Raw genomic sequence first — 15,703 nt, forward strand, 5'->3', positions numbered from 1 at the left:
GGTACCTGTGCTTCAAGTACACAGAAGTATGGAGTGTCACTTTCTCACCACTGCTTGCAAGCAGCATCTGCGCAAGGGTTAATTGTGCCTACTCCTTGCTGGTGTATTAGTGCCACAATCCTAGTGTGCCACAGATCTGTCCTTTTCTTCTTTAGGCTAGAGAAGGCCGAACCACCATTGTGATAGCTCACCGATTGTCTACAGTCCGGAATGCAGATGTTATTGCTGGGTTTGAGGATGGAGTCATTGTGGAACAAGGAAGTCACAGTGAGCTGATGAAGAAGGAAGGGATCTACTGCAGACTCGTTAACATGCAGGTATAAGCACATCACAGACAGTTTTCTCTGTTGTCTGGGTTGCTTATATGGTAGTCTTTAAGTTATTAAAATAGATTACAGATGATGGTATACAAGGAAACCATGACTGGGATGAGGCATTATAATTAGGTAAAACCGAAGTCTTAAGTCAGAACCTGGGAAAGAGTGAAGGGCTCAGGGGAAGAGAGGCAAATGTAAAACTCACAGTGCATTCATTAGAGCAATAACTGTTGATTCCCTAGGGAATGTGTCCAAATTACAAGTTCTTCCCAGTGGAAGGAGAAAGAGATCTATAGTGGTTGGGGAAGGGGCACAATTTATAAATGCTTTGTAGACAAACCTGGTATAGCTCCAGTGGCCACATTTGTAGCTTTAGCAGGTGAATAGTTGGTTTTAAAAACTGCTTGCTCTTCTCACTAAAAAATCACGTTTGTCTCATATTTTGCACTATCACTTTAGCAAACTGGAAGGATATGTAACCTAAAACTTTCCTATGACTCTTGTTCATAAACTTTAAACTATGTGTACTATGTGTACTTTGGCATTGTAAAAAGCTTATACATATGTATTTCAGATTTTCCCCCTTGACATTCCAGTTATACTCCATGAAATATTATTTCAATTACTCAGCAGTAGTTATAATAAATATGTTTCGTATAACTTATTTTCTCTAGAAACTAACTTATAACTTAGTTTCTCTAGAGATGAATAATTAGCTTGTTTCAACATTTATGTTATCTTTTTAAACACTGCTAGGGCAATCACAAATTTAAAAATAGCCTCAAAAGCCGGGCGCAGTGACGCACGCCTTTAATCCCAGCACTCGGGAGGCAGAGGCAGGTGGATTTCTGAGTTCGAGGCCAGCCTGGTCTATAGAGTGAGTTCCAGGACAGCCAGGGCTACACAGAGAAACCCTGTCTTGAACCACCCCCCCAAAAAAAAAGCCTCAAATCCCTAAGTTCTGACAAGTCCCAGCCTGCTGAGGGCATCAGTCCTTCATTTGGATTAGCAAGCCTACTGTGAGCCATTGCTATACAGTTAAGAAACAAATGCCTTCCTGGCACTAAAATGTGTGAGCTAAGATGTTACTCTTACAGAAGAAGACAGCAGGGTGATGGTTTTTAGAGCCCAGGGAGTCCTGGAGAGGGTAAGGGAGAAGATGATTGACAGGTACAGAGAGGCACAGGCAAAGGGGAGAAATAACTAATGCTCTGAAGCACAGTAGGTAATACGGCTGACTACAGTGAGCTATGTACTTCAAAATAGCTGGGAGAGCCTATTTCTTTTTCAGTTGTAAGGATTGAAACTAGGGCCTTTTTTATACAAGGCAAACATCCCACCACTGAGCCACTTCCTCAGCACAAGAAGAGCACTTTGGGTCTTCCTAATAAAAATGATAATGTTTGAAGTGACCAATATGCCAATTATCCTTATGAGCAATGATGAGCATATACACATATTGAAAAGTGCTCTGGTGTTTGGGGACAGTAGCTCAGCTGGTAGTGTGCTTATCTTATAAGCATGAAGACCTAAGTTTGTTCTCAGGCAAGAAAGAGAGCCAGCCATGATGGCATGCACACATAATCCCATTGTTGGGAAGGACAGGTGAATCCTTAGGAACGCTGGTTAGCTGTTGTCGCTTTTTTGGTGAACTCCAGACCAATAACAGACCCTCTTTCAAAAAGAGGAAGGGACAAAAGGTAGACAGTACCTGAGTAACAAAATCTGAGGTTGTCCCCTGGCCTTACTCCCTTGTTTGCTTGGGCACACACACATTCCCACACATACATTTACAACATACACACACACACACACACACACACACACACACACACACAGTACCACATTGAGCTCAATAAATATGTATGATATATGTCAAATAAAACATATACATTAATATTTGTTTTACATATACATCCCCCCCCCAAAAAAACAAATGACATGAATGTCTGAGTAGACTGGAAAGCCACTGATGGTTTTTAAAAGATGGATTTATTATTTGCATAACATGTCATTGAGCTATTACTGTTTTTTAAAGAATCCAACACAAAATAGTTACTGAAATTTTCAAATTACTCACAGAGTAGGGTGTTAGAAAGTTTTATAATTCAGTTTTATATAACCTCTTTATCACTTACTGTTTTAAAATATATGAAATTATAATGGGCAGTGTTAATTGTCACCTTGACAGAATCTAGAGCCACAAGGAGATGAGCCTCTGGGTCATGCCCATGAGGAATTATCTTCTTTTTTTAAAAAATTGAATATTTTCTTTATTTATATTTCAAATATTATTATCCCCTTTCCCAGTCCCCACCCCAAAAACCCTCTACCCCATTTCCTCACACCCTGCTTCTATGAGCGTGTTCCCCTACCCACTCCCACCTTCCTTCCCTGGCATTCCCCTACACTGGGGCATTGAGCCTTCACAGGACCAAGGGCCTCTCCTCCCATTGATGATTGACAAGGCCATCCTCTGCTACATATGTGGTTGGAGCCATGAGTCCCTCCACATGTACTCCTTGGTTGGTGGTTTAGTTCCTGGGAGTTCTGGGGTGTCTGGTTGGTTGATATTGTTGTTCTTCCTGTGGGGTTGCAAACCCCTTCAGCTCCTTCAGTCCTTTCTCTCACTCCTCCATTGAGGACCTCATGCTCAGTTCCATGGTTAGCTGCAAGCATCTACCTCTGTATTTGTCAGGCTTTGGCTCAGGAGACAGCTGTATCAGGCAAGGAATTATCTTGATTTCATTAATGATGTAGGAAGATCCATCTTAGCTGTGGGCAGAGGATCCCAGAGTCAGAAGTGGCATAGTGCTATTGCTTTCTGCTTCTTCATTGTGACTGCACTGTAGCTGCTTCCACAAGCTTTGGCTACAATGGACTGGAATGTGGAATTGCCAGCCAATTCAAGCCCTTCCTTCTCCCTTAAGTAGCTCCTGTCAGACCTGTGTATCACAGCAACTGGTAATGGAGTTTAAATCCACTTTAGTTCTCATTTCAACATGATTATTGGCAAGGTAGTATGATGACATGGGAGTAGGAGTCTCGAGTGAGACAGCCCATTGTCCCTCCCTGTGCCACTTCAGTTTCACCCATAAGAATGACCTCATACTACACAAGGATTCTGGCTGGGAGACAACCAACTTGCTCTAAACTCTGTATCAAATTCTCTGGGTCTTCTTTCCCAAGAAAATGTGTACATTTTCAAACTGAATGGTGGCCTGGTATGATTAAATGAAAATAACAAACTACTTGGCCATAGTGCTGCTAAATTTAACCAGATTGGGCCTTGATCTTATCCTGTTAAGTGAACATGGCTTGCACTGAAGTCACCTCAGTTCTGTGGTTCTCAGAACCAGTGCATGCTTCTCTCTCCCTTGTCTCCCTCAACATGCCTACTTCTGACTTTTGTTTTGCCCTCCCAGTCCCTTGTTGGTTCTCTTGGAGAGATGGAGGATGGTGCCACATTGCCCGTGAGGATTCACTGGATTTTTCAATTTAGTGTCCTGTCCCTGATCTTAAACCTCAACCTAGTTTTAATTCAACTTTGTAAAAAAATCTTGATACATGTAATAGAGTTACTTTATTATTCTAAACTTCAAGATTTTATCCATGTGGACATATTCACATGCGCGCGCGCGCGCACACACACACACACACACACACACACACACACACACTATTTAATGTCTTATCTTGTCATTCAGACATCAGGAAGCCAGATCCTGTCAGAAGAATTTGAAGTTGAGCTAAGTGGTGAAAAGGCTGCTGGAGACGTGGCCCCAAACGGCTGGAAAGCACGCATATTTAGGAATTCTACGAAGAAAAGTCTTAAACATTCACATCAGAATAGTCTGGATGTAGAAACCAATGAACTTGTAAGTTTTTTCCCATGCCAGTAAAGCCTTTACCATAGAGTTTTGCTGTTGAAATCCTTAGCCCTGAAGAACACATGACTCTTATAGTGGGTCACATGCTACTTTAAAGAAAAAAATCTAATTTTTTGATGTATCTGACAGTGAATTAAATGAATGCCAATTAAAAATAAATTTCCAAAGGAGAAAAACAGACAAAATATAATCTTTGTGCTGAGATGTTTAACTTTGATATCAAATGTTTATATTTACATATAGTGAATATGTTTATATTTTATAAAAATAATTTTATAAAGTATAATATTTTTAGTGCCTGAATAATAAAGCTAGTCCAGAATGAGTCCTGCTGTCAGCATATGATGATACGGAAAAGGGGTGGTGATTAATTTGGCAGCTCTGGGCAGAAGAAGGAGGACGAGCTCATGTCCTTTTGTTAATGATCATGAAGTTGCTCTGAATTGAGAAGATGGGAGCTGTACTTTGTGTCTATTGCCTTGTGATGCTGATAGGATCACTGTTAGAGAGGCAGGGACATCCCATTTGAATAACTACAATGAAAAAACTACAGGTTACCTCATATAGCCTAGCCATGACTGTCACACAGACCCAGAGCTGTCCATAGCCAGAGCTGGTGTCTCACACGTGTGGACCAGAGCTGCACAGCAGCTGCCTGCACCATGGAAATATCCACCTGTGTGTAAGGTTCATGCTCAACTGACCTTTATTCTCTAGTCAAGGGCAGGATATTTTTATTGTACCTAGTTTGAAACCTTTTTGAGGGTAGTAGCCATTGTTTTCTCTGTCTGCAACACCAAATGTTTGTGTTAGCTGTTTATCCTGTATTTTTTATGTTCTAGGATGCAAACGTGCCACCTGTGTCTTTTCTGAAGGTCTTAAAACTGAATAAGACAGAGTGGCCCTACTTTGTGGTGGGAACCGTCTGTGCCATTATCAATGGGGCCCTCCAGCCGGCTTTCTCCATCATCCTGTCTGAGATGATAGCTGTAAGTTTAAAAACATCTCACAGTGACCAAAACAGAAACAGCCCCACCAATTCTGGGGTTAAGTAGCTTTAAATTAAATTAAGCCTAAGTAATTCTGTTTTAAAGTTAAACTCATTATGAGAGAAAATGACTTACCTTTGAAGCACCCTGTTCCGATATTTGTGAACTTACAAAGGACAAGAGCAGTGGAGAAAGCTCCCTAATCGCCATCACATGGGTGAAATCCATGTCTGGAGATGGTTCTTGCTTGTTTTGGGGGAGGGCTGGCACTTGGCTCACAGGATGTGAACCTGGAGAGGTCAGGATGGAGTGGAAGGTGAGTTCCTATGCTAGCCTACCTGTAAGTCTAGGTTTCCAGTCAGTCTGGCCTCCACATCGAACAAGTGGGTGATAATAAAATAAACCTGTTTCAAAGAGTGTTTGAGGATCGAGAGTACATAGGTAATCAAGTGGGAGCATTTCAGAGTGGCTTCCCAGTTGTACAGCCTCAAAACATAGTGCTTTAGCAATTCTCTGCAGTATGCAGAAGTCTGCAACTAAGAAAGAAAATCTATACTATTCAATCATTAAATCTATTGACTGATGTGTATACAAAGTTATTCAAAATGTCAGTCCTTATGTTATGTAAACTCCTTTATTACCCTCTATTATTACTGGAGAAACATATTGGATAAGAACAAATTCTTCTCCAATAAGCTAAAATGTATTAGTCTCATGATGTTGGGCATTGATATACTTAAGACCATAAACAAACAATGAAGAATTTAAAACAACCCTCTGGATCCTATTAAATTTCAATATAAGACAATTCTTGGCTTTCTTGCAGTTCAAGTTACAGGTACAATTTTTTAGAATCCAGGCACTGGAAAGACAGTTCACAAAAGAAACTAAGTTGTGCCTACAAAAGCCAACTTCTTTTGTGCTAACACACACAAGGCAGAAACAAAAAATACAGATTTATAATGTGCCAGATGTGAATGAGTGTTTTAAAAGCAGTGTATGGTGATGGAGGAAAGAGGGATGATCAGTGAGAGCCCCCCAGAATGGAAGGGGACAGGGGAAGGGGAGGAGACATGTCACGGCACATTACTGGGCTCAGCCTAGTTATGACCTATAATCTCCAAAGACACCAGTGCAGGAGGGGAAGCAAGGAAATGTCTACTGGGATTGTGAAAACATGCTGGCAACTGGGGGTCGGGAATCATGGAGGCTGTATGACAAGATGCATATATGTAATGCCCCTGGTCTGTACACTTAATAAGAGTTAAAATGGTATGCTTAGTTGCACTTTATCATAATTTGGAAAAGCCACATATTCAAAATCTACTTTCACAAATGTGACCCTCAAGCCACTATCTGGGGTAGGACTGAGCAGGCTAGATCCAGACGCCCATGTTTTTATGCTCTCTTCTAGATCTTCGGCCCTGGGGATGACGCAGTGAAGCAGCAAAAGTGTAACATGTTCTCGCTGGTCTTCTTGGGCCTAGGAGTCCTCTCCTTCTTTACTTTCTTCCTTCAGGTAAGCAGAGGTAATTGTTCTTCAAATCTATGAATAGAGAAATTAGTAAAGACCTAACCAAACTTCCAGATCATCACATTGAGATGAGTTGAGGATCTAGTGGGGACAAGACTTGGTAGCATGCAACCTTCTTCACTGACTGGGAAACTGACCATGAAAACTATGAGTGTATCTTCAGCAAATGCTCGCTATCATGGAACGAGACTTGGGCTCATTGGTTGCAAACTGAAAAACAAAACAAAATAAAACACCAAACCAAAACAACAACAACAGAAACCACAGTACAGTGACATTCTCTTTGTTGTTACTTTCCCCAATAACAAGTAACTTTGAACTTTCTCCTTCCTAACTAATGAACTATTAGAAAGATCATACATTTACATTCATATACTATAGACCTGACCAGAAAATAAGCTGGCCAAAGCTAGGCCGGTGGTGTACATCTATAATCCCAGCACTCTGGAAGCTGAGACAGAAAGATCACAAGTTACAGGTAAGGCTGGGAGACACAGTGAGATCCTGACTCAAACAAGAGCAGGAATTTGGTGCCTGTTTTCTTTTCTACCTAATTAAGCTTTCACCAAGCTACGTTCAATCCAGTTACATGACAGACTTCTCAATCCAGAGTGCCCGCAGGATGTAACTAGTCACCCGACATGCTGCTCCTTTTTTTTTTACTATGGAGCCAGAGGCAACTGTAAGATGAAATTCTCATCTGGAAGTCATTGCCATGCTAGTAGCACCTCAAAGATCTGATGCAACTCCAAACCCATGCTCACCAGGAAGAGGAACTCTAAACATAAAGGAGCAATGGGGTAGCCTACAGCAGCCCTTCTGAAAAGGCAGGTGAGGACAGGCCTGTCCTGAATAAGGAACCTGTGGGGCAGCTGCACCCCACACACCCATCTCTGGCTTAGGCTAGAGTTCAGCAGTGCATACTCCCAAGGTTTCTGCACGGCCTGCACCACGGCTTATAGCATTACTGGATCCCAACCATCCCACACGCCCCAGAAGCAAGGCATCTCCGGATATCTTGGATACTCTCCAGCTTGGGCACAGTTGTTAGGGAGAGGGAGATTGTCTGGCCCGAAGGCTTGGAATGGAAGTGAAACCTAATCGTTGCCTCATCCCGGAGCAGGTGGGGCTGTGCCCTTGGGCTCATTTGGAGTTTGAGAGGAAAGACATCTTTCTACTGCGCAGCAACTGGAGTGTGACTGCAGAATTTAGAAGCTAGGCACTTTGAATTATATTCAAAGTGTTAGGAACACATAAAAACATTCTGGTTCAACACGGTGTCTTAGTTACTGAGATTCTGCCCTCGAAAGCTATTGAAATGGGAGAGAAGCCAAACTGGGACATTCAGTGTTACAGTTCCAAACCTCACAATGACCCAGCAGCAACTACATTTCAAATTAGCTTTTATTGGTTGAGTAGTAAAATAAATGTGAGTGTCTGTAGTTGTGTCAGGACACTAATGAGAAGCAAAGGGGTCCTGAGTCTTTTTGTCTCCCCTAGGGCTTCACGTTTGGGAAAGCTGGAGAGATCCTCACCACAAGGCTCCGGTCCATGGCCTTTAAAGCAATGCTAAGGCAGGTGAGTGAATTGTAGATGATGCCTAGTGTTTAGATTTAGGACTCTGCCTGATGCTGTTGAAAAGCCAGTGCTCATATTTCCCCTCCAAGACTTCCAGGCAAAGAATGACTAGGGCCCTACATGTTACTGGAGTTCTGAAATAGCCCATGACTTCTCAAGGTTTTCCTGGGAGCAGACATTTCAGGAGCTCTTTGGCTTATTCTGCAACTATCTGTCTCCATGTGTGCAGTCATTTCCAGTGTTTGTTTCTGATCTTTGGATTCTGCAGACACTGGCCAGTCTTTGGAGACTGCAGGGTGCCTCTGAGGAGATGATTGCTAGCGTCCATGTTCATCTGCAACAGTCGAGCTTCCGATTAAGTTTTCCCAAATGCTAGAAATTGAATTATGTTTCGCCTTGTGCCTGTTTTCACATTAATTCACTTGTTCATTTATTGGAAATTTTACTTATTATGTAAGTTCATATTCTGGGGTAGGTTGTATGAGAAAGTAAAAACATGTGTCCCACCTTTAAAGAACAGATTCTGAGGAGAGCCAGTTGACTTGAATTGGTCGTGTCCCTGTTCACACTGGGCACAGGGAAGGCATCGGAGTTTGAGCATGTCTGAATTGATGAATTCTTTGGGAGACCTTCCAAACTCCTGCTATGTGGGAGAAATAACTTTAAATAAAAGTAAAAAATACTGCCAATAAATATTTATAATTAGTATCAAACCTAAGATATACTTTTAAAATCCTTGTGCAGACAAAATAAAAGCATAGCAAGAATCCAACATTTAATTTCCTTGTTTACAGTTTATATATATATATATATATATATATATATATATATATATATATATATATATATATATATATATATATAAAATACTTGTCTCAGTGAGAATGGCATCCTAGGGAGCAGAGGTGTCCACAGTACAAGTTGTGACAAGTGCAAGCTGTGACAATTTGGTAGATAGAGCACCCACAGGAGCCCAGCCTTGGGTGGACTTGGCAGCTGAACCCATTTCTTCCCTCTGACTAGGACCCCTTTCTCTTATGGGGAATAGTTAAGACATGTGGCCTAGTGTGTCTGCAGTGGGGTGCTCAGGGTTGTGTCTGGACCCCCACTCTGTATAGAAGGTCTCCCCTGAATTCCAATACCCACAGTCAGTTTAGATATCTCTCTTCACTGAAGTACTTCGAGAGTGCTTTGTTTTTGTTGGTTTTAATTGTGAGCTAATTTAAAGGTGTGTTTTATCCCACAGGACATGAGCTGGTTTGATGATCATAAAAACAGTACTGGTGCACTTTCTACAAGACTCGCCACAGATGCTGCGCAAGTCCAAGGAGTAAGAAGACACAGCTCTGCTAGTCTTTTCCTTAAGAAAGCAAGCATGACATTGCTCTGTCAACTGAGCCGCTTTCAGCTGGGGTGGGGTGGGGCAGAACAGATAGCTCAGCGGTGGAAAGCTTGCCTGGAGTACACAAGGCCCTCAAAGCAGTTTTACAAAGATCCTTTTAGTTGGAAATCCAGGAACATCCAGCTGAATCTGACTTGAACAGCAAGAGAAAGTTTAGACGTCAGGTAGACTGACCTGCTGGCTGGGTACAGGCATCAGAGACCCAGGTTCCTTCTGTCTGTGTGGTAAATTGCCTCCTCCGAGTTGGCTTTGTGAGGCTCATTTCCTGGTTGGTGACCAATAGCAATTAGAACTAAAAGCTTCTTCGTTACTCCTCAGAAAAGGACACAAATTTGTACCTCACCCAACAAATGAAAGCCCTTTCCATAACTCTTGTAACAGCTCATAAGTCACACACTCAAGACTGAGCCAACAGTTATCTCAAGAGAAGGCTGTTCTCTGGCCAGCTTAGGTCCCCACCCTGTGAGGTTCACTGACTTCACAGGAGAAGAGGCACACCAGAGAGTTGACAGCAATGTCTATGACAATGGTCCTGATTTTTTGAACAGCACAACAACTAATTCAACTGTAGTGTTTGGTGGCTCACAGTCTTGTAGGAGGTGAATACTTGGTAACTTGGTTTCAAGGAGAGTGTAAAGTGGTTATGTAAATTACTGGGGTTGTGATTAGATTCCCCTTTTGAAAGGTTCATGTCCTCACAGCTTATCTGTGCAGTAGGTGATTCCATGGGCTGGAGGGATGAGAACAGACCCTGTCCAGCCTTGTGGGTTAGGCACAAGTTGTAGGTTGAGTGGATGAAACTCTTCATGTTCTGAGTAGGGGCCTAAGCCTGGAACACGTGGCTTTGGGAGTTCACTCAGCTGCCTTATTCTTTTTCTCTTGTAGGCCACGGGAACCAGGTTGGCTTTAATTGCACAGAACACAGCCAACCTCGGAACCGGTATTATTATATCATTTATTTACGGTTGGCAACTGACACTTCTGCTGTTGTCGGTTGTTCCATTCATTGCTGTAGCAGGAATTGTTGAAATGAAAATGTTGGCTGGCAATGCCAAGAGAGATAAAAAGGAAATGGAAGCTGCTGGAAAGGTGAGCTAAGTGGGCTTTGGCTAACAGAAGGGCTGCTTGTACACATACCTGGCTTGCTTTGTCACGTTACACACTACAGCTGATAATACACAGGCTGTGCAGAAATGTTCTACTGTATTGATAATGCCCAGAACTGAGACCGACATAGTTCTTGTGACATTTCTAGCTTCCAGACAGAACTTGTTATAAATATCTTTCAAACTGCCTGAATGTATTTCATCTTGTCATCATATCCTGGCATCATTGATAGAATAAATGTTGCTGTTTTTACAAGTGTAAGGCAGAGTATAGAAATGAATTATCTAAGATCAGAAGATTCCTTGTCCCTGCTATGATTTTTTATTGTTAAAGTTAGCCCCACCAGGTGGCAGTAATTCCCTATTTTGTAGTTCTAATTAACGTGTAGTGAAAATTAAGATTGCGTGACAACTGTAGTACCTATGGGAATTCACTGTTATTATTGACTTATTCTTAATATCTTCCTGGCCATACTGTGAGGTAGATGATAATGCTATCTTACTTGTATAGATGTATGTGTGTGTGTTTGTGCACGCGTGTGCACACACTCATGCCAAGTGTGCAAGACCATAGAAGTACATTGAGTGTGGTCCTTTATTGCTTTCTGCTATTCCTTGATAGATGATCACTCACTAAACCTCAGTCTTACTGTTTTCCTTAGAGAGGTTGGCCTCTCAGTGAACCCCCAGGATCTGCCTGCCTCTGCTCCTGACCACTGGGCTGGCAGGCTTCCTGTATGTATGCTGAATATTTGAACTGAGATCCGGGTGTTTTCAGAGCAAGGACTTTGACCTGCTGAGTCAGACCCTTCACTTTTGCAAATGTAGAGGTGTGAACAGGAAGTAAGTCCAAGCCAAGGCACAGTACTAGTCTCGAGATACGTATCTGAGTATGTCTGAACCCACATATAAGCATGTGATTGGTGAGGCACGCACATTCAGATGGTAAAGCATACATCGTCCTTTAATGAAAAATGAGGAAGTAAAGCACATGATAGTTCTACAGCACCAGTCTTAAAATTCTCTCACAAGCATCACTGCAAACACTTTCATGACAACTGTGTATAGTGGGAAAGACAGTGTCTCCACTTTACAAAGAGACAGGCTTTGGTGCTGAGTGACCGTCTGCCTATATGTGGCTGACATGCGACTGGTTGTGGTGGCACATGCTTATACGCTCATTACTCAAGAGTTAGAGGCAGGAGACTTGCCATTACTTCAAAGCCATTCTGGGTTACATAGCAATACCCTATCATACAATAAACAAAAACCTAACAGAGATGAGGAAAGCAGTGATACATGGTTCCTGAGTTCTGTTCACTGAGATCTGCCACTTCCTCCCATCAGTGCTCATGGCTGTCATTCCATGGGGTCAGTGTCCCCCAAACACTTGTCATTTTTCCAGGCACGGCCTTGCCCTGGAATCAGAGTTCTCTGGAAACCTGTGTGCAGTGGATCCTGGACTTCATTCTTGTTTCCAGGTGCTGAATGGTTTCTTACGTACTGTTTTTAGGTACTGAAGGGTACCATTTTCTTCACACTGTATGCCACAGCCTAAAAAACAACAATATCAACAACAAAACCAACCAACAAAACAAACAAATCCCCCTTAAAAAAATAGTTCTGACTCCCACCATCTTGTAGTCCTTCCTCATTCTTCAAGAGAACATGGTCATAGCACTCTGACCGACCAGCAGAGATGGGGGGGGTGGGAACTACACAAATGCCAAGGAAGGTTTTTCCAGCAGCTTCCGTCTTTATCTCCGGGCTCATTCAGTTTCTTTTCCATCTGTCCTCTGATCTTATCCCTCCCCCCTCTCCTGGATCCAATCAGTGTTCAGCACGCTCTGAACACGAGCCGTGCATGCAGGCAGGGCACACTGTGATAGGCCAGTGACTCATCAGGTGGACAGCACAGGATCGTTCAAGTGCGCAGGCTCAGAATTCTTGGTAAGCAGGGGTCACAGGGATTGGCAATGAGCCAGGGCGCCATCTTGGCTCTTGCGGCCGCTCCCGCTTTCCACAGTAATGAAGATAAATTTTCCTTCAGCAAATTACACAAAAATATCTTGAATTGACCCAATATAGTGACCATGACTCTACTGAGAGAGTTAATATTTTGATAGCAATGAGAATTATCAAAATTTGACAGAAATATGGTAGTCAGAATTGAGGAATGTTTCAAACACACAAAAATGTTCAGTTCTCTATCTTGTCCTTCTGCTTATACCATATGGTGCTGGAGAGAACGCTCTTAGTTCCAGTGGCCTTTTTCGGTCTTGGTGAAATGAGGTGCTATTCCTGATGCTGTCCAGGTTCCTTCATAAACTTCCTAAAGCTGCCATCGTGGGGATCAGTGGATGCAGCCTAACATTAGGTTTGAAGAATGTGAGATAGAACAAATATTTTAATCCCCAACAATTCAATCGTGGTTCAATTTTGTTTTCTAAACCAACTGTTGGTTCACCGGTAGAATCGGGCTTAGTTTCTGGTGTGGTAGGTAGCTTATAATCCTTCGAAGGTAATTGGAAGGCAGATGAGGGAGCATCACTGCTAGTTTAAGACCAGTGGGGTATATATACCCTGTGGAGCAGCATAGTGAGACTGGGCTCAGAGAAGGGAGCGGAAACCGGGGTGAGTTCCTCTCCATCACTTGCTCAAAAAGATATGATCTTTTCCTTGGGTACAAATTTTATTAGTGAATGAAGTATATCAGGAATTGGGATAGTCTCATTTCAATTTTTCAAGGAGGACTTCTTAATATGAGCATTTGGTGCTGGGCAGTAGGAGGAAGATGGCAAAATAACATTATACTTATAAGTCATATTTATACATGTAATACAATCCTCTAAATATAACATTAATATATCCACAGCCAACTAATTAGTTCCATCAGATCATTCTTTGTGATCCAAATGACAAATTTATATCATGACCATCTTGACTAGATCCCATTTACTGAGCTCAAGAGCCTGTGTATCAGAACTGGACCACAAAGTTAGTCTATGACCAGAAAACCAAGGGTTAATAGTAAACTTGTTTGCCACTGGTTTCTCCATGTGCGAAATCTCAAAATAGACAGAGCAGCCAGTGCAATTGGCTAAGAGCAGACTTGGCATCAGGTGACCTGGTAGTCCTCACGCTCTGAGTTCATTCTGAGTCTTTAAGCCAGTTGTGAATCCCCTCTGCATCTTCCTCATTTGTAAAAACAGTAGTAATACTTTCTACAGGGTTGTCCTCAGGCTAAAGGAAGCTGTGTCCTTCAGGGTGGCGACGTTTTGGCTGCTTCTACTATCTGTTAGATGATTATTACTATTTTAAAGATAAAATGTTTTAGCCTAATGTAAAAAATATCTTTTACCTACTTACAATTGAAGGCTGAAATGCAAGTGTTGAAGCTGATGAAACAAAACCACAAAATTTAACATCTGATAATCCTGGTGTTGATGTGGTTTAGACTCAATAGCTAATCACAGTCAATACACTAAGGGTAGTTTGGCTATAAGAATTAAAAACAAAACAGCAAACCTTCTGACTGGCTTAGGTTAAAGTGGTTTGACATAAAGAATGTATTTCAAGAGGAGAAAAGAGAAAGCTCTCTGTCTCTTAGACCCACGGGCTGTGTCGTCTCTGAGTCTCTCTGTACATATGTCTCTGTCTTAGTCCCACGGGCTATGTTCGCTCTGAGTCACTGCCTCCTGAGTCCACAGACTGTACTCTCTTTAAGCCTCTTTAAGCCTCTCTACACATCTGTCTTACTCCTCAACCATCTGCATTCATATCTGCTCCCCAAATGATGGCTACCCCCCTCTGAATCCACAGGGCCTTCCAACAGGTACTTCCTCCAGCTCCAGGAAACCAAGTCTGATTTACCAGATTCAGGCATGCTTCCTTTATTTAAATAGCAATATAAAACCGGGTCAATTCATTTCCAGTTGGAGTCTCCTGCTTGTGGGCAGACAGCTTGTTTAAGAAAGGGTGTGCCCAAGGTGAAAATGGCCATGATTTCCAATGACCTCTAGAAACTATTGTTAAATCATGTCTTCTAGATTCTACCCTATAAAGAAAGCAAGGCCACTAAAGGGCTGTGATTGAAGTGACTGCCTGATGGCAGGGGTTTATGTTCCATTCTGGGCTTCAGATATAAGCTTCCATGAGCACCCAGAGACTTAGCTACTCTACTGTGCACAATCCCAAGGCCAGTTTTGTTAGAGACATAGTCTTAAAGAATATATTCTGCCTCTTGATTTTATTGGAAGGAACCACATATACTTGGCACTTACAGTACACCTGACAGTTATTTTTGATTTCAGAAATAAAAGTAGCACTTCTAATGAAGATCTTTCTGTTATAGATTGCAACAGAGGCAATAGAAAATATTCGAACTGTTGTATCCTTGACCCAAGAAAGAAAATTTGAGTCAATGTATGTTGAAAAATTGCATGGGCCTTACAGGTAATATACATAAAATTGCTGCATACCTACTGCTTCCCCAGGGCTGTACTACTGTTCCTTAAGAGCATTTAGACATGTCTTCTCAGAACAATGATAATGACCCTTGTCTGATAATTATCTCATCAAGTCCCAGGACTCGATTTCATTTCTATTGTGAACACAGTAAGATTAAATCTCTGAGGGCCAAGAGTTATAGAGAGCTGCATGACACCCAGTCACTGCAGTATAACCCAGCTGGGTGACTCACGATGAACATTCTCTGAAAGAGCTGTCCAAACTTTTGTTTTCTTTAGTATGTAGGTTGACTTAAGGATGGGTATACCATTTTCTCATTACTTTATGGAAAATTTAGAATCCTAGAGAATGAAAAGCTGAAAAAAATATTCATGTGATCATAATTTTTTCTTTCTTTCTTTTTTTCTTTTTTTTTTT

The 15,703-nt window shown here is 41.9% G+C and overlaps 1 protein-coding gene across 2 annotated transcripts in view; it reads left to right on the plus strand.

Moving 5' to 3' along the window:
• LOC110316212 (phosphatidylcholine translocator ABCB4) overlaps positions 1-15,703 on the plus strand; it is a 60,657-nt gene that overhangs the window by 29,505 nt on the left and 15,449 nt on the right. For both annotated transcript variants that reach the window (XM_021190322.2, XM_029535479.1), the window contains 8 exons: positions 156-317; positions 4,025-4,195; positions 5,050-5,196; positions 6,611-6,715; positions 8,231-8,308; positions 9,555-9,638; positions 10,596-10,799; positions 15,171-15,271. In XM_021190322.2, coding sequence (XP_021045981.1) covers positions 156-317; positions 4,025-4,195; positions 5,050-5,196; positions 6,611-6,715; positions 8,231-8,308; positions 9,555-9,638; positions 10,596-10,799; positions 15,171-15,271 — 1,052 coding nt within the window. The remainder of the gene's footprint in view (positions 1-155; positions 318-4,024; positions 4,196-5,049; positions 5,197-6,610; positions 6,716-8,230; positions 8,309-9,554; positions 9,639-10,595; positions 10,800-15,170; positions 15,272-15,703) is intronic.

This window comes from Mus pahari, chromosome 2 (genome assembly GCF_900095145.1).
Source record: "Mus pahari chromosome 2, PAHARI_EIJ_v1.1, whole genome shotgun sequence".
Lineage (NCBI taxonomy): Eukaryota > Metazoa > Chordata > Mammalia > Rodentia > Muridae > Mus > Mus pahari.